The following is a 24,757-nucleotide window of genomic DNA, read 5'->3' on the forward strand; positions in this document are numbered from 1 at the left end:
ATTGTGCTTGAGAAATCTAGCGCCGTGATTTTAATGGAGCGGTACTGTTACCAAGCAGGGAGAGGGAGAAAAATCCGATTCAGATATGTACAAGACAAGAGAGAGAGAAATAGAGAGGGAGACACATATACACGTACACACGCAACAGAGAGACAAATTATCTGCATGTCTTTCATATCTGCGATGGGGCCTATCCCAATTAGCGGATATGCTGGATTCTCTAGTGCAACTAATGTTATATTCAAGTTAGTTGACCTGATATATTGCGGACTGTTGAAATTAATCTTGGGTGTTGAAGCCGGTAACTGGTACAATTGAGCAAACATTTTAATAGAACCCATGATCAATTGCTGCTCCTTCTGGAATATTGCCATCTTGCTTTCATGTGTGCTTTATGGCTCCAACCTAAAACCACTTTAACGCGGCAACTTCAATAGAGATTTGGGGTGAAAAGATGTTCCTTATTTCACGCTCTGGAATCCATAAAACAGGAGATTTGGATACGTGCCCCCTTCACCCCTTACAAAATGCTCTCAGCATTCCTCTATCCTTGCAATCTGGATGGGATTTGTGTGTTTTTTTAAAAAAACGATAGATTTGGGGGTTGAAAATACAGTGATCACGAACTGGAGATCCCTGTGCTAAAAGCAGCCTGCAGTCCGTAACTGAAATGGCTACCAAACTGGATAGCAAATTTACTTTAAAGAAAATAATTGTGGGAAAAAAATTATCATTGCCAAAGCTCAGGAAAAGGCTGTTTTGCTCTCCCACTGTTTTGATAGACTTTTTGGACCTTTTGTCAGTGCAAGAAATGAAAGAGTGTGAAAGCAGAACATCGACCATGACCTTCAACCATAAATCCTGTAGCGTAATGATTAGAGCGCTCGCCTCGTAAGCAAGAGGACTTGATTTTGATTCCCAGGTGGGTCAAAACTTTAGGCAAGTTTCTTTACTCCACACCTCTGTTTACCTAGCTGTAAGTAAGAACCTAGTTGTTAGTCGATTGGCAGATTGTTTTCTGGGGATAATAATCCTTCCAAAAAAAAGTCACTCAATTCACGGCTTTTGTGGGACACTGTTGTGCGCAATTGGCTGCAGAGTTTCACCCACAAAGTACAAAGTCAATCCACTTTACAATATATTCTGTGAAGCACTTTGAGATGTCTCAAAGACTTGATAAAGCTCTATTTTGAGAAAGTGGGTGCTGGAATGTTTGTGGTGGGCAAAGTTATGGTGATTCTAGATTTTTTTTATATAAAAGCTGGTAATTCATTGACGGAGATGTCGTCTTTCAGATGAGATGTTAATCTGAGGTCCCCTCTGCCTGTTTTCTGTTGGACTTGAAAGATCCCATGACATTATTTGAAATGATTATTTGAAAACTCCTTTCAGTGTTCGTAGCTGCCACCAGAGAGAGAGAGCGCTTAATCTCTTTGTTTTAACCGGGTTCAAATGCAAGTCACGGAGCTCTCTGTTACATGTTCTTGTCCAACCCCTATCCCACCATGTGGTGCTTTCAATTTTAATCCTCGTGCATTTCTGCACTTTGAGTTAATCAAGCTATCGGAGCAGGATGCCTATTAACCCTGCTTTTACTGGCGGGATCATTAATAATGTGAATCTACCACTAACAATCTGTCAGATGCAAGGTTTTAAGTAGAAATTAATTGGAAGTAAAACAGCACTTTTCTTCCCCCCCCCCCCCAACCCCTTCACCCACAAGCAGAGGTGCTACTTTGAATGTGTGTGGTCTGAGGACTGTGTGCTGGTGTGTTCCATCCCTCCCGCAGCCTGACCCAGGCAGAGCATGATACAGTGAGATGTGCGTCAGACTCACTGTCAGGAGTATCGATGTGCCTGACTTCAGAGACTAGCTGAAGGGAAACAGAATCCAGCTGGGTCAGGGAGGGCAGTAGCGTGAATAAATTGAACTGTTATTTCAGATAACAAATGTATTTGCTGTATGAACAACAACAACAACAAGATTCCATTTATAAAGCGCCTTTCACGTCAGGAGGACGTCCCAAGGCGCTGCACAGTTGGGTCAGGACCCGAGCAGGGGGGAAATGGTCAGGGTGAGGGGAGGGAAGTTAGGGAGCAAGGAGGGGGGAAATGGTGAGGGGAGGGAAGGGAGGGAGCAAGGAGGGGGGAAATGGTCAGGGTGAGGGGAGGGAAGGGAGGGAGCGAGGAGGGGGGAAATGGTCAGGGTGAGGGGAGGGCAAATTTTCAGCTCCATGCTTATGAAGAAAAATCCATTACACAAAAGAAGGTCCGGTATCAACAAATGGTACGTGTTCGACACTGCATTGTTACTAATTCCTTTTTTTAAAAAACACATACGTGGAACCATGTTTATCATTGCTTGTCAGACTGCACTGACCTTACTGTTTGCTGTAGTGTTGTTAATCTGCATTTGATACAGTGCATCCGAAAGTGCTTCAGAGCAAATTGCTGTCAAGTGTAGTGACTGTATTTGTCGCCTTTTGCACACAGCAAGCTCCCACCAACAGGCAAGGACACCAGGAAAAACCCTTTATTCTTTGTAAATTTTATCATAGATCTTCAGTCATCACCTGATCAGACAGAAGAGATACGACCTGGCTCATCAGAGAGTGGCTCATCCAAAGGATGGCATCACTGGCACTGTATCAGTATCTCACTCAATCTCAAAGAACCTCAAAGTAGAGACTACAAACTGAAGCAATGTGAAGATTTTAGGTGGTGCATCAATCATAGAACCATAGAAATTTACAACACAGAAGAAAACCATTGTGCCCATCGTGTCTGTTCTGGCACTTTTAAGAGCAACCCTTTCAGTCCCATTTACCTGCCCTTTCCCCAGCCCCCTGTAGCTTGCTTCTTTTATTTATCATTTTGTTATCCTGGAAAGGAAACATTTAGGCACGCACAACTTGAATAAATGGCGTAGGTTTCCATCATTCATTATGAAAGAATTATTTGGAAGCTTTGCTTTTTTTTTTCTTGCTCCTCAGATTGAAGACATTGGAGTATACTTTAAACGACAACTTCTACAGTCGAGACACAGAGGTGCGTTTGAGCTTGCGTATGTTGGATTTGTGAAGCTCACCGAAATGCTTACCAGGTAAATTATTCTAATGGTTCTCCAGAGCCTCATATTTCTTAGTTAAATCTAATCATAGTCTCGTTGACAAAGAATTGCTAGGTGATACTCACTGAGGAGCATTGGGTGAGTTTAGATGTCCAGAATTATATCATAAATAATATAATAATAATCCTTACATTTTGATTTACCCCCTTGTATTGCTGGAAACCTCTCAAAGTCCTTCAAAAGTTTTTTGTAAAATGTAGTGACCTTGTTTGTAGATGAACGAGGCAGCCAACCTGTGCACAGTAATGTCCCACAAACAGCCCTGAAGTGACTGATCAATTCATCTGGAGGACTGTTGGCCATATGCATCGATTGAAACTCCCTTTTCTTTTTGAATAGCGACTTTCTCCATAAAGAAGCTTATTTTTAGGAGGGATGTGAAGAGATCATTCCTTTCAGTGGCTTAAACCCAAAACCAATGAAGGTGTGTTTGGCATTGTGCCTTGGACGTCTTTCCGAAATGAAAGGCGCTATGTAAATGTAATTTTATACTGTAGACATAATTATCTTCCTGAGCTGGAACTTGTTTATAACAGTACAGTGGATACCATACTGACTTGCCTCTTTTATTTCTCCATGCAGGGTGCTTAATCCAGTTAATATTCATTCCATCCTGGTCCTGATGTTATTGTTTAAAGTTAAATGCATCTTTTGTCTTGATCTATTTTGTCCCCCAAAATACACAGTCACACGAGTTTCACAGTATATCACTTTACAGTTTTTTCTGTGAAGCGCTTTGAGACATCTCAAAGACGTGATAAGGCGCTATATTAAATGCAAGGATTATTATTATTATTATCTGAAATTGGATTTACATTGATATTTATTGGATTTTCTTCAATAAAATAAAATGATTTTTCTCTCTCTTGCAATCATGCTTTCCTCCTCAAATTGGTTTAAAAACACGATAATCGGCCTCAGAGCCCCATCAATGCTGACCTTTGCTCCACCTCTAGCTATCTCATCAGGAGTGGAACTGACCACTCCATCAACCCTGCAAGTTTTCCTCCTCCTAACGTGGCCAGGTGAAGATTGCCGAGTTTCACACTGGTGAAGGGGAGAGAAATTCAAATGTAAATAGCAGACAAGCAACCGAAACTAATGGTTGTAATTTCCGGTCAGGAGTACACTGAAATCACTGCCTCACCTGTACTGTAATGAAAATGAACGTTGTACACCTGGCAATGTCCTGGTGATTCTCTTTCTTCTGAGGGGCAAAGAAGGTTGTGAGAGCAGAATCATTGTTTGTTATAGAGCATGACAAAACCCATTCTCTTTATGTTTTCTCTCTTGCCTCGCCCCACCCTCCAGCTGCAATAACAGGAGTTTGCAGAAGTTACCTCAGTGCTGGTTAGAAGATGTTCTGCAGGAAATCAAATCCAGTGACCCAGCCTCGAAGCTTTGTGCCACTCGACGAAGCGCTGGGATTCCATTTTATATTCAGGTATTTTGACGGGGAATACACTATTGCTCACACCTTCTTGGTTGTCACTGCCTCTCTGAGGAATAGGAACAGAAGAAGGCCATTCAGCCTGTCAAGCCCGCTCTACCATTTTATTGAACCATGGCAGATCTTGCAATCCCCTATCCTTTATTTCCCCCCCTCCTATATCCCTCTTTTCCCATTGATCGAGGGTGGGGTGTTGGGGTGTGGAGTCGAGCTGAATTGACTCCAGGGTGATCTGATTGGTAACAGAATGTCAGAATCAAATCAACCCCAGCGGGGTGTTCTTGGTAGTTCAGTTCCAGGCAGGTCTGTAATCTCCAGGGCACTGCTAATGACTGACCAGCCACGAGCAGGACTTGCAGGGAAAGACTGGTCACAAGAAGCAGGAATTTGTCTAATTTGGTTCCTGTTTAATCAATCAAATTACGTCCCAAAGTGTCCCAGTGCTTTGGAACGTCCACCTGATGTGAAAGGTGCTATACAAACGTTGTTTACCTTGCAAGCCAAAGTGCCATTGAGTAGGATGTCCTTGTTTGACAAGCAATGAGGAAAGCTTGACACAGTGTACTTAAATAGCAAGGTTTTAACTGGTTTAAACTGCAGCAGTACCCCAATGAGACTTTGTGGTTGAATAACCTGATATTCTTCGGAATTAGGATAGCAAGGTGAATCCCTCCAAGGGAAAGAGTGCGTGTTCCATTACAGACATGGAAATTTCCATGTGTAGGTGACATGCACGGAACTAGCAAGTCTGGTTTGATATTCTTAAGCATAACGATGGGTTCCTGCAATCATTTGATTAAATTAGATTTTTGAATGATTTCATGGACCTGAATTTTTTTTATTCAAAATGAAATCTTGTTGAATAAAATATAATAATAATCCTTTGATTAATCCATTGATTGATTAATTATTCCTCCTCTCCCAGGCGTTAGTATCTTCTGAACCAAAGGGCTCCAACTTGGGTCTTCTGAAAATGACAATGAAGGAGCTGATGCCATTGGCCTTGCCATCAGAAATGTGCCAAGATGATGCCAGCACCATCCCACAGGTAGTAGATAAGCAGAGATAGAGAGGCTCTGGCTTTCCCATTGCATTCTTTCCAAGTGCTGTTCAGCTGACTTTATGCAGTATTCCAAAGGGTGGGTATGTAATGATAATCATTGCATTTGATATAGCGCCTTATCATGTCTTTGAAAAAAACTGTAAAGTGAATTGACTGTATATTTTATGGGCAAAACACAGCAGCCAATTGCACACAGCAGTGTCCCACAAACAGTTGTGGATCCAAGTGACCAATTTATTTTTATTATGGAAGAATGAGATCAAATGGGTCGAAGGGGCTTCTTCATCCGTATCTCTCTTGTGAAGGCAAATGTAAGGTTTTTTTTTGTTTCTGAGGTAGACTAAGTCATAATGCAGTGTTATTCGTAGATCACTGCAGCTCATAGTGTCCTTTGCTCTTTCATTCACTCTGGCACTTGTGTGTAACTTGATTTTTTTCATTAAATGGTCGAGCTTGTTTGGTACGCTCAAAAAGCTATGCTGTTAAATATTAACCAGCCTTTACATAGTAAGTGATTTTGAATGTGCAAGTGGTGAGGGTTTGCAGATTATAATTCAACAATGAGGCTCATTTAGCAGTGAATTCAGAGCTCCCTTTCTAGTGTAGAAAATGGGTTACAGTATTTTGAGTCATTCTGTGATATGCTTTTTAACAGGGGTACCACAGAATTGGTAAAAATGTCAAAACTGTGACCGAACATTCATTTTGATGCTGGTGGTGGGGAGGGTGGCTCTCCCTCAGCACAGACCTGACATGACACATTTGCTTTGTGTTTGCTCTGTGGAGCCACATTAAATATTTCCCTTTCACTGTTTGCTAACGTGTTAAATATTATTTCAGTTTCAGCAGGCTGCAAAGGTTTCTGGCACTATTACCCAAGCACAGCAACTAGCTTTGTTTTGCCTAAAAAATATACAGTCAATACATTTTTACAGCGTACGCTGTGAAGTGCTTTGAGACGTCTCGAAGATGTGATAAGGCGCTACATCAAATGCAAGGATTATTATTGCACAAGCTTTCCTTTATTAGTATTGTCCTTTTTTTATCTATTTAAATAAAGCCTCATCCTCAACCACGATTCTTGGTTTAATTGAGAACAACAAAGATCCCAGAGTCTAAAGGAAAGCTTTGTTAATCATTTTTTTAAAAAAATTACCTGTGTCTGTTTGACTGGTTCCCAGCATGTTTTCTCTGCTTGAAGGACCTGAAATTGATTAGCGTCAGTGTAATTGACAAGAAGATATGGACAAAACATTTCTGGTGCCTGGCAGAAACCAGAGACTTTCAAAAAAAAAGGCAAAGACTTTCAAAAGAAACTCGGGTGTCTGTGTACAAGTACTTGATTTAATGAACCTTTGGGAGAATCAGTGGTGTATTTATAACAGGGCTCTATCACTTTAATTTTTTAATGTCTTGCACGGGAAAATTGGCTGTCTGGAAATGTAGTCACTAGTCTTGGTACAAGTTACCTGCTGAGCCCTTTAAGATGTTTCAATGTCATGGACCCTGTATCACCTGCATGGATTATTATTAGATTTTTTAAGGTGTCAAGCTTGCCTTAGTTGGTAGAAGTCTTGCCTCTGAGTCAGAATATTGTTGGTTCTAGCTGCACATCAGGACTTTGAGCTCATGAGCTAGTGGTGGAGTGCTACATTGCTGGAGGTGCTGTCCTTCAGCAACAAGTGAAACTGAGGTCCCACCTGCCTGTCTGGCTGAGTGTTCAAAGATATAATGCCATTATTGAAAAAGAGAAGTATGTTTCTTCCAGTGTCGTGGTCCTCAGATAAAATTAGTCATTCACCTTCTGTCTGTCTTGTGGAACATTACTGTGTGCAAAATGACTGCTGCAGCTTTATAAATTGTGCCCTCTACAATCAAAAGTGTGGTAGCAAAGACTTGATGCCATGGCTGTGGTATAATGTAGCCATTTGATTCATAAGAGGTTTCAGCGAGAAAGCTGCCGGGCTTTAGAATTGTGGAGTCCTGCAGCGTAGTGGTTAGAGCACTCACCTTGCAAGCAAGAGGACCCAGGCTTGATTCCTGGACAGGGCGAAACGTTAGGCATGTTTCCTTATTCCACATAACTCCGTTCACCTAGCAGTAAGTAGGAATCCAGTTGTGTAGTTGATTGGCTTTCTGGGGGTAATAATCTCTTAAAAAAAAAAAAAAAAAATTTGGTCACTCAATCCATAATTGTGGGATGCTGCTGTGCGCAATTGACTGCTGCGTTTCGCCCACAAAGTATACGGTCAATTCACTTTACAGTATATCCTGTGAAGTGCTTTGAGACGTCTCAAAGATGTAATAAGGCCTATACCAAATCCAAGTGTTATTATTATGGAATTGTGAATTATTATGGAGTTTCGGATCATCCAGCACTTCCTGGGTTTAGAAAAAAGTGGAGAGGCTTGCTTCACGTGGCACCTCTACTCAACCTCCTGGCACCAGTTCAGAGTCTTAAAATTAAATAAAACCATTGCTTGGAAGCAGTAGCTTCCACGTCGGCTTTGCCTCTGGCTGTGTCCCTTCGGTGTGACTGAACCTGTCAGCGAACACCTAGCGGCTCTGGAACATGAACTGGAGATTCACGAGGACCCTGCCAACATAGCAAACGCCCCCGAGTGCAGTCATAAACTTACAAAGGAATTGAGGATCTGCATTGGAAATATTTTGATTGCAAAAAAAACTGCTATATTCCTCAGAATTTCCAATATTTTATGTCTTTCACAAGTAGCTGCTTACGCACAATCTTTATATTTTTGGCAGGTTCACGCTCTGAATGTCTTGCGAGCATTGTTCAGAGACACCAGATTAAGTGAAAGCGTTATTCCATATGTGGCAGATGGAACACAAGCAGCTATCCTTGGCTTTACATCTCCTGTGTGGGCAGTAAGTCATAATCCTTCTTCTTTTGTTTTGGAAAACCTAGTACAATAATTGGATTTCTTTCAAAACCAAAGTGTCTGCTTATTTTAGTCCAGAATTGAACAAACATTCAAGGAACTAGGGATAGTGCTCCGCGATTCTACTCGTGTTGTCTGTTTTATTGTTGAATGTGCAAAATGGACCATCATTGAGGCTTATCTAAATGACAGCAATTACATTTCTACAGCGCCTTTTCTGTTGGGAGGACATCAAAACTCTTCGCACAGCTGACTGGAAGCCTGAGCTGGGGGGCACGGGGCTGGGGGGGAGAAGGAGGTGAGAGGGTGACCAAAGGTGCAGTCAGAAAGATGGGTCTTAATAATCCTTGCATTTGATATAGCGCTTTTCACGTCGGGAGGACGTCCCAAAGCGCTTCACAGAACACACTGTAAAGTGAATTGACTGTATATTTGTGGGCGAACGCGGCAGCCAATTGCGCACAGCAATGTCCCACAAACAGTCGTAGATTGAAAATGACCAATTTATTATTGTTTTAAGGCAGCTTTTGAAGATGGGGAAGGAGGGAGCAAGGCAGAAGGACTCTGAGATGGAGTTCCAGAGAGTGAGGGCAGAATGGCTAGGCATTCACTGTGGTCTATACATGGGATCTCTCACATGATGGCCATCACACCACACAAACTATATATGTTATTAGGAGGTACTGTTATCAGAGGTTATCACACACTGGGAGGATCAATCACACTTTGGGCATCACTGGGCTGTATCAGTAAAAATCATAAATTATATTGAGTTCCTTCAGGTCAGCATAAGATGTATCCCGAAGGATTGAATCGTTCCAAATCAATTGCCCTCTTCTGCTCCCCCCCATCCATTTATTACCCCCTCTCATTAAAGTTTGAACTCCCATCAACCAGAATTCCAGTCAATTGAGCATAAAATTGCTTTGAATTTAGTCAATCATAAGAATATCAGGAAAGTCAGGGTGACAAAAGCCTATTCAGCCCAACTGGGTTTTGTCCCTCTGGGACTCCATCCCATTTTCACCTTCACCTCGCCCCCTCCCCTGCATCCTTCAACAACAACAAAATTACATTTGTGTAGCGCTTTTACCATCGGGAAGACATCCCAAGGTGCTGGACAATCAATATTTTGGACTCGTGCTGGGGTTCGGGGAGGGTGACTGAAGGCATGGTCAAAGACTGGACTTGAGACCAGTCTTGATGGAGGGGATGAGGGATGGATTTCCAGAGGGTGGGACAGAGAGGCTGAAGCCCCACCCGCCATTAGTGGGGTGGGCTAGGCAGGGGATGTGAAGTAGGCCAGAGCCCACTGAGGGGAGGGAGTGGGCAGGTTGGTAGGGGGTTAGGAGGTCGCATAGGTAAGGGGAGCAACACCATGGAGGGTTTTAAAAGTGAAGACCAGCATCTTGAACTGTATCCTCTGTGTGATGGAAAGCCAGTGGAGTCAGGCGAGGATGGGGGAGAGGTGGGGGGAGTCACAAAACACTTCACAGAATTTATTGTGAAATGCAGTCACTGTTTATTTTGTAGCTGAACAAAATCTTGCTTGTTCGATTATTCCAAACATTTATAAATCTTGAGTGGGCACTTTTCTTTAGTTGCTGTTCTGAATGTATTTTTTTACTAATTTGCATTTATTTCCTTTAGGCCTATATTTTAGGCCTATATTCCTTGGCATATATTTTGATAATGTGACCTGAATTTAGCTCATCTACTGCATCCAATATTGCAGTAAGATTCCATTTTTAACCACCTTCTTTCCAGACTTGTTCCTCTAATCTTTCTTGACAGTTCACCCACTTTACCCCAGGGTTAAGTGTTGTGTTCCTTTGAACCTCTCGCAATGATGGGCGTTTTTTTTGTGGCAAAGTTATTTACAATGATATTGTGAATAGAAACTTGTGCCCTCATCACTACCCATAATCAGTGGAATCCACTTTTGCCAGATGTCGGTTAATCCTGGACGTCGGGTAAATGGAACAAAATGCCCAGCCCCCGGTTCATTTGTATTCTTACCTGGTGTAAATATGCTGGTTGATTCAGACAAAAATCCAGTTACTCCGGGTAAAATTTGACCCAATGCACATTCAAAGAGGATTTTGAAGGCACAAAGAGAAAGAGCAAGATGATTAGATTTTGGAGAGAAGTTGCAAAGAGCGGGAATCTTGTGGCTGAAGGCTTGGACGCTAAGGAATGAGCAGTAAACCAGTTGGGAAGAGTGGAGGGCATGGGCAAGGCAATAGGAATTAAGTTCTGACCTTTATTGGTCATGTGTGTCCATTTGACCGTTCATATTTTCATCAATTCTGATTGAATTTGATAAATCAGGAGCTGGGTAAACTTGGATTGTATTCCCTGGATAGATAACTTAAGGGGTGATCTAATTGGGAGGTGGAAGATATTTTTTCTTCTGATAGGCAAATTCGCAACAAGGGAACTGTAATTCTAAACTTAGAGATGAGCCAATTAAACAAAGAACCAGAAAACATTTCTTAAAGGTATAAAATGAGAAGAAATCTAGAATGGGCTTTGGCTGAAAAATGTGGTTACCGCCAACAACACTTACTGTTTTCTGCATATGCTCAAAGTAGGAAGTGACATTGATGATGACTCGATGAACCAGAAATTGGCTTGTTTTTAGCGCTAGAAGTGGTAGTCGTCTGGGACACTTCCTGCTTTTGCATGTGCCCGACAAAGGGTAAACTCAGGTGTGACACAGAAGTCTGCTGCTTTAATACGGAAAGTTGGCTGACCCGTACGAGCAATGATCGGGTCCACAGTGCAATTGCGTTATAAGCCAATTTACACTATGGCTGCACTGCTTTTGGCATGTGATCCCGTTTTTAAAAATTAGCATTATACGATATTAATAGAAAGTGTTCTGGTGAATGGAGAAAGAACTCCGAAGTTAATGTAAGTGTGCCATTAATGGTTCGCACATACAGCCATCAAATTGCAAGGATATTTTATTAAATGAGTCCCCGTCGTGTTACATTTTGAATTCTCTGCTAATATTTCACTCCTTGATGAAATTCACTGAGTGCACATCCTCTACTTCCCATCCCAAGCACATTCATCAGCTGTGCTTTGGGCGGGGGAGGCAGGGGAAACATTGGCCGAGTGCATTTCTTTGCAATGCATCTGCTTCTTGTTATTAGCGTCCGTGGGATTGGTCTATTTTTTCCAGACTAATTGCAGACAGTTTAGGTTTTTATTCCCCAAACAGTCTTCAATAAGTTTAGCAAATAGTTGGCAAAAATCGAAGGCAAACGATTGCCTGTGATCAGAGTTCAAACAGCGTTTTTATTTTCGTAAACAAATTGCTTCAATTTTCTCCCTACCTTTCCCAAAGGCTTTGTTCTGGGTCAGTTCCAGGTCCCTGGCCACTCTCCCTTGTGGTCACTTGTGAAACTCCAAAGCTGAGCATCACCAGGCTGTGTGGTTATGAAGCTGAGACTGATCCAGTCCTTGCCCAGCATTTGACTTCCAGGATAAAGTCACTGGATAATGGTCAGCACAGGGCAACTCTGCCCCGTCTAATTGAGGGTTTCTGAGACCAATTGTGTTGAATATTAGCCTTGCTCACTTGGTGGCACTTTCTCACCTCTGGTTTGTAAGGTCGTGCCAAATATTGAGCTCATAGTCTAGGCCAGGATGGTCCAACCTTTTGGCTGCTGAGGCGCCAGATGCCCTATTTGAGAAACGTTGGTAGGCTGTATAACCAATAATTTTGTGTTTCTCTTCCAGAAACATAGCATTTATGGGTTATGGAGGGAGCGGGTGGGCCAGATAAAATGGGTGGAACTGCGGGGGATGAGATGAAACCTTCCCACGTGCCGGATGCAGCCTGCGGGCCGCTAGTTGGACCACCCTGGTCTAGGCCAACACTCCAGTGCAGCACAGTGCTATTGGAAACATCGTTTTTTCAAATAAGGCGTTAAACTAAAAGCCTGTCTGCTTTCAAGTGGATATTAAAGAGCAGGTGAAAGCAAGGAAATTCCTTCTGGAAACTTTTCTGGTCTGTTCAGTTTGTTTCACACAGAGTCCCAGCGAATGTTTTTTCATCTTTTAAGTGAAGATCTAGGGTGAACCTATTTGAACGTATTTCCATTATGCTACTTACATCCCAGGATTAGGGAGGAGAAAATTAACCAGAGTTTCCTCTGTCCCGGGACCTCCTTGTTTGCATATTGGGAAATTCGAGCTCGGACGAGGAGGGCTCAGGCTAGGCTGTGATGTACCCGCCAGCTGGCACTCATTGGGGTTGAGCCTCGCATGTAAATAATGGTCGTTTGAGCAAGGCAACAACAACAAATTAAATTTCTATAGCGTCTTTCATGTCAGAAGAACATCCCAAGGCGCTGGACAGTCAGGGATCTGCACCCGAGCTAGTGGTTGGGACCAGGAAGGGTGGAGGATAGGAGGGTGACCGAAGGCACGGTCGAAGAGGAGGGTCTTGGGACGGGACTTGAAGGACGCAAGTGTGGGGGGGTGAGGTGGAGCAGAGGTCCCTGGCACATGGAGCTGTAGAAGTTTTTTTTAAAAAAGGAGTCAAACCCTTTCTGTCGAGGAACAAGGAAGGGAAGAAAATTGGCAGAGAACCAAAACTCTTGCACATAACGTCAGTTTCCTCATTAATTTCACTTTTTTTTCATAAAAAAGAATTACGGTTTGTATCTGTTATGTTTCTAAACGTCTTTGTTGCAACAGCAAGTGCTGATAACATCATTGTGGGAACTGACTGTGAAGGGCTACTGAACTCAACAGTTCAAGACATCTGCATTAATTTTAACTGCCATTACTCAAGACTGCTTTAATGAACTTGCCATTTCAACGTTTCAAGGCTTGTGCAGAGCACTTCCCAAAATCTCAGTGTGCAAGCAAATACACAATTCACAATTTATTCTTCATAGAGCGCGTTTGCCTGCTATTTACATAGTCGCTGCACTTATAAATAATCTGAAATGCATTGTTGCATTGGGGGAACATAGTATGATGGTATCTCTGTTCGATGGTATTGATCTTAATGTAATATTTAACAAGGGGGCACGAACTCGAGCCCAGAGCAGAGAATGTGAACCAGACAGTTTAGACTTAATGACTTGACACAGACAGTTGTGAACAAGTGGACTGGACTAGCCAGGGAGGCAGTAGAGGCAACAGCAACGACCAACAATTTACCTTTCACGTAAGGGGGAATGAGTCAACACTTCACAACGATTGAGTTGGAGATCAAATTGGGATCGAATAGGGTGAGGATGCAGTTGATGAGCTCACAGAGACTAATGTGGGAGAATGTAAGCCTGCAGAGTCCTGGATGAGTTGGAGCTTGTGGAGTGTAGATTTTGGTTGTCTCTCGAGCAGTGACTATGATTTTAGAAACAACCCCAACAGCTGATTTACTCACAACAAGATCCCACAAAGTGACTAATGAATTTATTTTGTAGATTGTTAGCTAGGACAACGAAAGAAACTCCTTTCTCATTCGACCAGTGCCTTTGAGGTCTTTAAAGTCCACATGAATGAACAGTCCTTGGTTTAATGTCTCACCTGATTGACGACAGATAGACAAGCTCCTTTGTTCTCCATTAGAGTGTTAGCCTGGGCTGTGAGCCCAAGTCGTGTCATGGGGTTTGAACCCATAACCTTTTGACATGGGGGGCAAAATAACTGAGACAAGAAATCCCTACAATGTTGAATGTGCAACTTGAAATACCTTCAAGAGCAGTTGTATTTAGCATGACAGTAATTCTGCAAAACTGAAATGATTGTTTAGTTTTCGCTTCCACCAGGCTTGAAATGTGTTCAGAACTGAAAGATAGTAATAATAATAATCCTTGCATTTGATATAACTCGTTATCGTGTCATTCCATAATTGCTCCGTGCTTTTGCCTTCGCCAGGTGAGGAACTCCTCCACACTGCTGTTTAGCACTTTGATCACCAGGATATTCGGAGTGAAAAAAGGAAAGGATGAGCACTCCAAGAAAAACAGGTGACCGTTCAATTCCTATTCACCTGACATTTCAGTAAAGTAAAATAATCACACGGTCAAATGAATGACCTTTAAAGGAAAATGGTGGCACAAACGTTACCCTGTTTTTTTGCGGCTACTTTTTCGCAATGGAGAAACGTGAAAATGCAGCGATCAATGGCTACTGGAGCTCAAAATGTCTATAGAATTCATCCCAAAAGAATTGTGATTTTATTTTGTTCCTTCTCCCCTCTTTCAAGGCACGTGTCAATTCGTATCCAAATCTTTCTCCTCCCCACCCATTCGCATCCTACCCCTAGCTTACGTGCCCATCCAGCTCTATGAAGAGCTTTGAGACATCCTCTGACGTGCAAGGCACTGGATAATTGTAATTTGTGTTGTATTCCATGTGATAATTTTTGTCATGTACAAATGTGAGGGTGTGTATGAGTGCATGCGTACACACAAGCAGATATTGATTGAATTTGGTTTGACTTGTGGTTTGTTTCGGTAACACACTAATAACAATAGATGAACTTTAATTTTGACCATACAGTGTGGATCAAGGAACTGTACTGTACAAAGCATAGACAGTAATGAGGTGTTGTGCAATAATTGAATGCCTGAGATCCTCCAACATCCAAATGTTTGCCCCTATGGGATCCTCACTCTTTGGAGAAAGACAACTAAAACGTCAAGCTGGTAAACTTCAACACTATTCATTAAAAATGTCAAGCTGGTGCCCTGTTATATAAAGAAGATACGAGCTAGCTGTCAGTGGGTGAGACAAGTAGTCCAGACTTCAGGCTTCTGCTGACAGATTGTAAACCAGTTAGGAGTAATGCGAGCAGTTTGCAATGTGATGTGAACTCCTCGGGTGGATTTGTGCTGTCATTTACTGACAGACATTCGTCATCCGTTCTGGCAGAAATAACTGACAGTCATGACTTGTGAAAATATTGCCTTACTGTCGGACAGTAAAAGACTGTTTAATGCAAATTTAATATGCAAGTTTTTCTCGGCGGGAATGAAATAGATGCAGTTGCTTATTCAAACCACTAGGTGGTTCCATAAGTACAGTTTTGTGAAGTTGACAGAACCGGGAAAGAACAAAGTAATTAAATTGTATGCAAAGCACATCATTCTAAATTATTAACCGAGAAACTCTACCTCTGTTATTAATGGTGCACCTTTCTTTTTGTGCAGTATTGCTTTACCCTATTGCTTGTGCCATGTGACTTATTGATTGAAAGTTGGAAGTCAAGGACCCAGCGTTAATGTTTGGGTGTGTATGGTTGTTAAATTGTTAAAGTGGCGGATTGCAAGGCAATTTTACGAATGATGACTCAGTCACTAATGGGCAATGCAACTTGACTCAGGGGATCTACTTCAGCGACTTTGGAACGGAATCCCATAAGCCATGAGGAATTTTGTGCCTCCCGTTTCTCCTGACAGATCATAAACTAGGAGAGTGTAACGTGAACAGGTTGTGATGCAATTGAACCCCAGCTCTTCCTAGCCATTGTATTTGGATTTCTATCCGTCAGAAACAATTATGAACTTGTATTTCGTAAGATAATATTCCAGTATGGATTATGTTCTTTGCCCTTAATGTAGAAAAATGGCTTAGTAATAAGGCAGTTCTCAGACCCACACCAACTGGGTTTTATTTCTGTCAAAGAAGAATAAATCTTTTGTAATGCCTAATTGGAGCCATGGATACTTGACAGTGGGATAGTGTTGCTATAATCTTCACCAGGTGCCTCCATGGTCAACATGGATCAGGAACAGCCAGGCAGTCACAGATGTGAGCCCACATCTTCTCACTGAGTAGCCCTTACCATCAGGACTGCAATACTATATTCTGCTGTGTCAGCTCTGATACCCTCATCCTGTCACAACCAGGCCAATAGTAAAACGGCAAATGTCTTAGAAGACACCTCAACTGGCTCATTTACGATTTAAAGTTAAAGCAACACGAATCCTAATTTACAGCATTTTTAACTGCACTCGTTTTGATTTGAAACAATACGCTTTCTTACGAGCAACCATGTTGGCCTCATTTATTTTCGTAACTTAAGGATTTCCAAGTGAAATGATAAACGCTCAGTCCAAATGCTTATGTTGGTTTTGTGCCCAGTTGTAACTTTCAGTCAGAGTTCATGTATTCAAGATAAGAGATGGCAAACGGAGTATTTTTCCCTCTTTTCCCTCTCTTACCTAGCATCAGTTTCCATGACATGGGTCGTTGAATCACTTGCCTTCTTTCCCCTTGAAAAGAGAACAATACGTTGATACAGGCCATTCAAAAGAGATTGATTATCAACCCTGTTAGTCTCCCCGCCAGCCTGTCTGCAGCTGATGTGCAATAATGGCCATTCAGCTACTTATTGATCGAATTACGTTTTTTTTGTATCAAAATGAGTAACGAGTAAAATACATACGCAATAGATAAAATTTCAAGTCCAGAGTGATTCACCCTAAATTGATTTTATTTTGTATGTTAAATATTCGGTGTAGCATGCAGAATTCTCCAAACATCTGTGAATTTACAGACCTTGAAATTGAAGCTGAGTCCATAACACCATTTAGAAATAGATTGGATAAATAACATCTTTGAGGAAAAATACTATGGAGTAAGGGATAAAGCATGAGAATCGGGTTAGAGCATGCAGTTTCATGGGGGGATCTCAGAGCCACCTTTCCATCACACAGAATGGACCAAAAGGCCTTCTTCTGCTTTGTAAACTTTTTATGATTCAATAAACTTTATAGTCTGGTAAATGCAGTCATCTTGAGCATCACCCCTACAGTGTCCATTGAATTGAGGTTTATATATAAACACTCGTCTTTAACGTGCAGTAAATTAAACTAACCAACTGAGACCCTTTACCATGGAACACTTCTACCTGGGCCTTAATAGTGTCCAAATTATTCAATAGACTATTGGCTGAGTTGCTGTTTGGGAGCTGAAAGCAGATTGAGAATGTGTAAACTCTTGAAAACTTGTCCTATTAAACGTGGTTGTGCAGAACATGTACAAATCTATCTGTTTTTATAGGAGAAGAAGCAGAGAAATACTTGCCCTGTATTTATTGGGTGAATAGGTCAGGGGAAACAGCTTGTGTTGGTGCTTCTTCTGCTGAATGTAGCGGGTGGGTGAGTGTCATGGGATGGTGACCTCTTGTCACGGCACAATGTGTTCTACTGCCCCAATATTAGTCTTTCAGATCTCTGAGGGAATGAGGTAAGAATCCGTTTTACTTTCATTCTGGAGCGCATAGGATGATTTTGGAAGGAAATTGATGAAAATGAGAGCAGGTTCTTCACAATATTTCCAAATAAACAAAGTTCTAGTTATTCTTCATGCCTTTCTGTCAATATTTCTGAATTATCTGCACGGATAACAATTTGCAGTTATATTGAGCCAAGGAACACAAGCGATGTGCTATTCACTGTCCCAGAAAGTGATGATAGATAACTTTAAATGGAAAACGTAGCTCTCCCTCTCTCGCTCTTTCTCAGAATTCACAAACTCATAAAATGACAACAGTGCGACAAATCGAATGCATAGTAAGTCTGAGTATTCGTTTATTTTTTAAAAAATCCAATTGTTTTCCTGTTTGGTTTTTTTCATGGCTGGTGTGTGTCTCCTTTGGTGCTGGTTTCCCTCCGGTTATCCCCCCTCCAAATGGCCTTTGTTCACATGGCAGTGAGTGCCAGCCAGCAAGCCTCTGGACTCTAGAGGGCATCAGAGACAAGTCTGCCTCTCTTCACCTGGCTGCCTGCCACACATGTGCTATCATTCGAGGATACTGGAAGGGATCAGAACAGAAGTCGCAGCTGATTTTACCCTCCCAAACCCTAGGATGGCTGAGGCAATGAGGCTGGTCCATAAACTGCAACTCTATCCACGACACTAGGGATGGCCAACATGAGGCCCAAGTGACTATTTTATGTGGGCGTAATGTAGCCCATGGGCCGCATGTTGGCCATCCCAGAACTACACCATCTGAGTTAACACCCCTCCAAACATTTGTTGTTTTATCTGGAAGACCATATGCTATAACAATTATAATAATAGTAATAACTTGCATTTATTATTTCACATAAAAATAAACTTATTCAAGCGTTTTACAAAATAGAATTACTTCAAATTGAAAGTGAAGATGAGAGTAAAACATGATGACTAATATCTTACCTCAACCAACCCCCCCCCCCATATTATCCTTAAACTTTTGAACTTGGTGGTAAATGTAGAATGTAAGAGGAGTTAAACGGGAAGAATGACTCCACATTTCTTTGAAATTACAAAGATTAGGGGAAGCCGAATTAACATTAAATTAACCTCCGCCCCACCCCACTCCATCAGTGTAAACACATTTACCGATATTTTAGTTGTCTCTTTTGTTGTAATTGGCATCGCTGTCTATGACTTGTTCTTGTGACAGGCAGGTTTGATTCTCATTCTTTATCGAGGTCTCAGACCAGAATAGAATTTTATTCCTTGGCCAGTGATGTAAACCGTGGCAGCCAAAGGCAATGAATGAGTGACTTATTGCCCCTCTCAAGCAATAATTATCACTTGAGTTCTGGGGACTTCACTGATTTCTGAATGAATGCTCCTTTTAATCATTTACCAGGCATTGGTATATGCTGTACCTGTATTAAAGTATGACTGAGATTTGTTTTGGTACTAAAATGTCCAACTGTGTCCTGTTGGTAAGTGATTAGCTTTGTGCTTGAAATTTCCTGTATGCTGCTGCTGTTTGTTGGTCATAATCTGCTTCTGCAGGTTATATTTAACGAGAAATTATTGAAAAGTGTCACCGAGTGCCCTGAGAACTTAAACTGTGACATGTGAAGAGATTCCCCATTTGCTCAGAAGACTTCATTTACAGTTTTGTGGCATAGCAACATTGCTAAAAGGATTTATGAAAGTGCAGCGAAATAATGGGTGAGGCAAAATGCCGAGTGCAATAAACAATTATATTAATGTAATGTACGTACGTGTATGACCAAAACACCTACAGGGCATTTTTTTTGTTTTAAAACGCAAGCTCCTGTCTTAATGAAACTGCATCTAAAACATTTATATGCTTGGAAACAGACATAGGCGCAGAGAGAGTGTGTGTTTGTGTGTGTGTATATATACCGCACGCTCTCTCGCACATGCATGGACAAAAAGACAAGACTATCTTTCACACACATTCGCATACGCTCAGCGCATGCACGCGCGCAAAGATAGGCACACACAGACCCAGAGATTGGTAGCACCCCTCTTGGGAAAATAGCTTGCCTCTATCCTGCCTTCTTTGCTTCCTGAGGGTGTGAACCCAATGGCTCACTTCTCTGTGGCACAGTAAGTCATTGGTAAAGCTACATTTAATAATTCTTGAAATCTATTATGCACCAACTTCCAACTTTTAGCCAATGCTAATTGTCATTATAATCTCAACTTTTATGAAAGATGATTTACAGACTTTAATGAATACAGTAGTTTTTTAATTCTCTCTTAACTTAATTTGGAGGTATACGTCAGAATTGGTTGGCAATAATTGAAACTTGCGAAGCGAGTGCTCTAACCACTAAACTGCAGGACTGCACAACCTTTCACATTGTTGTTGTATATCTGAAATGCTTTGATCTGGTACCCTATATGAAAGTGCTATGTAAGTGCTTGTTATTGTTATACAAGTTTCGGAGCTATTTTCTATTTCCTTCTATTTCTGGGCTTTGGATGCTAACATGGGTATCGGGACCTAGGAGGTGTACGAAGTTGGCATATGATCTCCACCCTCAGGAATGAAGGACTTCCCCAAAACATGGCAAGTTAATAATAAGTGCAGTCTATGGTTGATTACTGGAGAAAGCACAGCCAGTGTAATATTTGTTTTAATAGAATGCTGTTGGTTCCCTGGGGAGATTTACAGGAGGTTTGGTTGGGCTTTTGAGAAACAAAATGCTTTATTCTGACAACTATGTCAACTCCATGGTAAAGATGGTTGTACTTGAACCTCGGAATTCGTGGTTTACTTTTTTAACTAGTTAATTCAAACTCCAGTTTACTCTAAATGAGGTAATATGTCGGAGACTGTGTTGTAGTCTGAGATTGACACTAAATATTGAACCTGGGCTTCTCCTTCTCAGGCACTGCTTTGATGACAGCTTGACATTTTGCCAGTGAGCGCCGTACAGACCAATAAATGGTTCTTTTGAGAACACTCACTCTCTCCTCCTGAACTGATCACATTTTCCTGAAGCTCTGCACCTTGAAGTCCTCAGTGCTGAAATATGTAGACATTTACTAATTGTAAGCAGATGAAAACTAACAAAGCAATGAGGACATGATAGACTTGGAATTCTGTTCTAGCTGACATTGGCTTGGAAACATGAATTGATCTGGTGAAATGCAAACGCTGTATTACATTTTACTGGGAGTCTAGTTGCTAAAAGGAGCTGAATGAATCCTGTAGAAGTGATGTTTGTCTTATTATGTTTTTTAAAAAAAGGTAGAAAACTTAATTATGCATGGTATCTTCCAGGAAAGGTTCAGAAACGTATCTTGATTTATATGTGTTTCTTGTTGGTTTGAAGATTGACACTTGATGGGAAAAATCTACGTATTCAATGTTTAAATGTCAGGAACTCTATAAATTTACCAATGCCGCAAGCCAGGTCTTGAAGTTGGTCCAATGGCCAGACATATGAAATACTAGATAAATTGTCTTGTTTGGAAGTGAGTTCAGACCTCTTTAAGGGAACGGAAACTGGATTTGAGAGCTGGGGAAAAGGACAGCTCTTTTAAAAACCCAAATATTTAAATCTTTCCCATTTTCTCTTCCCTTCCCGGAAGAAAAAAAACAAACTGTACAGTTTTACTGAAGGCCAGGGTTCAACAGTGATTGAGCAGAATAACAATTTCACAGTGTTATCATTGAGGCAATTCTACGTTGCATTTCTTTTTTTGCCAAAGAAATGTCATTGTAAATTGCAACATCTGTGCATAAGGTTGTTGCAGGGAGGTATCTTTAACTGGGATATCTTAAAATAAAATGGCAATCATTGTTCCAGAGAGCAGTTGGAATATCTATCCGCAAGAAGTGTAACCCGAATGATACCGATAGAATGATAGGATCTGCTGACTGGTGATCCATTGCGCTTTTTTTTGTTTCAAAGAATGTGCTCAAATGCTATAGATATATACTTTAAAAATCTTATCAACTGAGTGTTCAACTGTGGAATAGGAACAGGAGTAGGCCATTCAGCCCCTCGAGCTTGTTCTACCATTCTGATTTGTACCTCAACTCCAATTACCCACATTTGCCACTTATCCCTTGCTATCCTTACCTAACAAAAATCTATCTACCTCAGTCTTGAAAATTTGAATGGATCCAGCATCCACAAATCCACATATAGAGCTTGAACTTCTGTAGAGCCGGGCACTCTGCAATTCCACTTTGACCTGTTCCACAAGCACAAACCTATAATTACTTTTGAACAGACTGGGCTGCAGACAGCATTTAACCTGTATTTTTATTGGCACTGTCACATTTTGTTTTGTGGTGTTCGAAGAGAACTTCACATCTGTGTGATCTGTTGTAAGTAAAACATACAAGAGCACGGTTGCACACAAAACAAAATAGGTGCAATTCAGCTGTAATTTTTGGCAAAATTCAAAAATATTTATTTTAAATTTTTGAAGACTGGGGAAGGAACATCAGAAGGTAGCTGCTGAAACCGGGTGCCACTCCAAGATCATCCACTCCATCAGTGAGTGCGTTCTGTACGTAAAGACGGCTGAGGTCTGTCTGCCCATGACCCCAGGGAACAGCTGATCCTATTATTTGTACTGCCATCCATTCCGTGTGCTTAAGCAACACAGTGATTGATGTTGTAAAAGCGTAGCTGGTTTCTGAAGCTTAGAAAAGCAAAGAAGCTGTGTCCACTCGTGTAAACAGAGTCTGTGTTTTGATGGATGTGAATTGCAGGTAGTTTTCCAGGAAGTAATGTTTAAATTCTGGTTTAAAAATTGAACTGCAGTCATTTTAATGGTTATTGTTATAATGTGCAGTTTTATTTGCTGCAGAATTAAATAATAATGTCAATGTTCCAATGGGGGATTTCCTTTGAAACAAGCAATGGGGGATTTTCTCTTACTCTGCGAGGATAGACTCATTGTCTGATTTCGTAAAATGATAAACCATGTTTTTGGGAAGAAATGGAGCAATTGTGCATTTTTCAGGCAATGTCTCTCCAGCTGTTTGAAGAACACTGCAACTGAGATACAAAGGCAACTACTCTTCATCATACAATTATTTTACATTATAATTGTCTGGTGGCACATAGACAATCTAGAATTCTTGCGTAAGATACAATTCTTGGCCACGTCGAAACATCTCAAAGAGCTCACAATGAATTATTTTGTGGTGCAGTGACTGTTATCAGCCACGATCTTATAGTAGGCCATTCAGCACCTCAAGCGGAACAGGTTTGAGGTGCTGAATGGCCTCCTCCTGTTACTATGTGGGCAAACATGGCAGCTCATCTGTGCGGGCAACATTTCATGTACTGCAGTGGGCGTAAATGGCCAAATTAATCTGGTGATTGGTGAATGTGGACAATACAATATAATTTACATTTATATAGTGGCTTTCATGTTACGAAGACACTTTATCATGCACTGCACTGCTGTCTGGACACCCAAACCTTCTGACTCAAAGCACAAGTGAGCCAGGCTGGCGCACAGTAGTAGATCTGATGGGGAGTTTAGGAGGAACTTCTCATTCAGAGGGTGGTGAGAATGTAGAACTGATTGCCGGAAGCTGTGGTTCAAGCCAACATCATCAATGTATTTCAGAGAAACTTTGCTGAATACATGAGGAATATGTATTAGGAATAGAAGGGAATGTGTGGAGTAACACTGGCATGGACCAGTTGGGTCAAATAGTCTGTTTCTGTGCCAATTGTTTTATGGGTATCATTGTGTATCAGCCATTAGTTGGGGGGGGTGGGCTGTGGAAAGAAGCTTAGCTCAGTTAGTAGTATGCTCGACTCTAAACCAGACCTTGTGGGTTCAAGCCCTACATCTGAATTTGGAACTCAAATAGTCTGGGCTGACACTCCAGTGCAGTGTTGGATGAGATATTAAGCCAACATCCCATCTGTTTGTTCAGGTGGACGTTAAAGATCCCAAGCCACTATTTAAAACGAGAAGGGAGTTTTCTCCCAGTGTCCTGCCAACAATTCTCCCAAATAAAATTGGCTGTTTGTGGGACGTTGCTGCATCAAATTGGCTGCGCCTTCACCGGTAAAATGCACAATCACTAACTACACTTTGCACTATATCCTATGAAGCACTTTAAGAGGTCCTCCTGCGCGAAAGGCATGATATAAAATGTACGGATTATTATTGTAAATCAGTATAATTTCCTTCTCGGTTCTGCTCCCACTAACAATCAGCAGATCTAGCATTTCAGAATCTCATATTCCATGAAAGGAGGAGTTTTGACTGTCAAAGCCACATTTTCATTGTGAAAGAATGAGAAAGCATTCAGTTTTGCTGATTTTGTATTTATTTATATAACATATATATGCACACACACGTACATACTTGCAATATTTTTGATATAAATTCAAATCCACCATCCAGCTTTTCATTCAGGAAGTAAAGAAGGGATTGCAAAATGAGTCCCTTTCCATTCGAAAATGGTGCTAGCCTTTACAGAATCATTCCAGTTAATTTAACCAGTCATCTGATTGTTTGTGGGACAATGCTGGTGCAGGTTGGCTGCTACATTTGTGTGTCTTCTCAGTTGGTAGCATACTTAGCCTTGAGTCAGAAAGTTGTAGGTTCAAATAATAATAATAATAATAATCCTTGCATTTGATATAGCGGTTTTCACGTCTTCTAGACGTCCCAAAGCGCTTCACAGAATATACTGTAAAGTGAATTGACTGTATATTTGTGGGTGAACGCGGCAGCCAATTGCACACAGCAATGTCCCACAAACAGTCGTAAATTGAAAATGACCAATTTATTATTGTTTAACCTCAAACCTCGCAACAACAACAAAATTACATTTATAGAGCGCCTTTCACGTCGGGAGGACGTCCCAAAGCACTGAACAGTCAGGGATCGGGAACCGAGCATGGGGGAAGAGTGGGGCAAGGGTGAGGGAAGGCAGAGAGGTGGGAGGGTGACCGAAGGCACGATCGAAGAGAAGGGTCTTGAGA

At 41.4% G+C, this 24,757-nt stretch overlaps 1 protein-coding gene across 1 annotated transcript in view; it reads left to right on the forward strand.

Annotated features, from left to right (window-relative positions):
• Window positions 1-24,757, forward strand: part of LOC103177989 (THADA armadillo repeat containing) — a 170,872-nt gene that overhangs the window by 32,251 nt on the left and 113,864 nt on the right. Inside the window, exons 21-25 of the mRNA XM_007892437.2 lie at window positions 2,994-3,103; window positions 4,442-4,574; window positions 5,506-5,628; window positions 8,410-8,532; window positions 14,451-14,542. Of these exons, the coding sequence (XP_007890628.2) occupies window positions 2,994-3,103; window positions 4,442-4,574; window positions 5,506-5,628; window positions 8,410-8,532; window positions 14,451-14,542 (581 nt within the window). The remainder of the gene's footprint in view (window positions 1-2,993; window positions 3,104-4,441; window positions 4,575-5,505; window positions 5,629-8,409; window positions 8,533-14,450; window positions 14,543-24,757) is intronic.

The sequence above is a fragment of the Callorhinchus milii genome, unplaced genomic scaffold, assembly GCF_018977255.1.
Source record: "Callorhinchus milii isolate IMCB2004 unplaced genomic scaffold, IMCB_Cmil_1.0 Scaffold3, whole genome shotgun sequence".
In the NCBI taxonomy this organism is placed as follows: Eukaryota; Metazoa; Chordata; class Chondrichthyes; order Chimaeriformes; family Callorhinchidae; genus Callorhinchus; species Callorhinchus milii.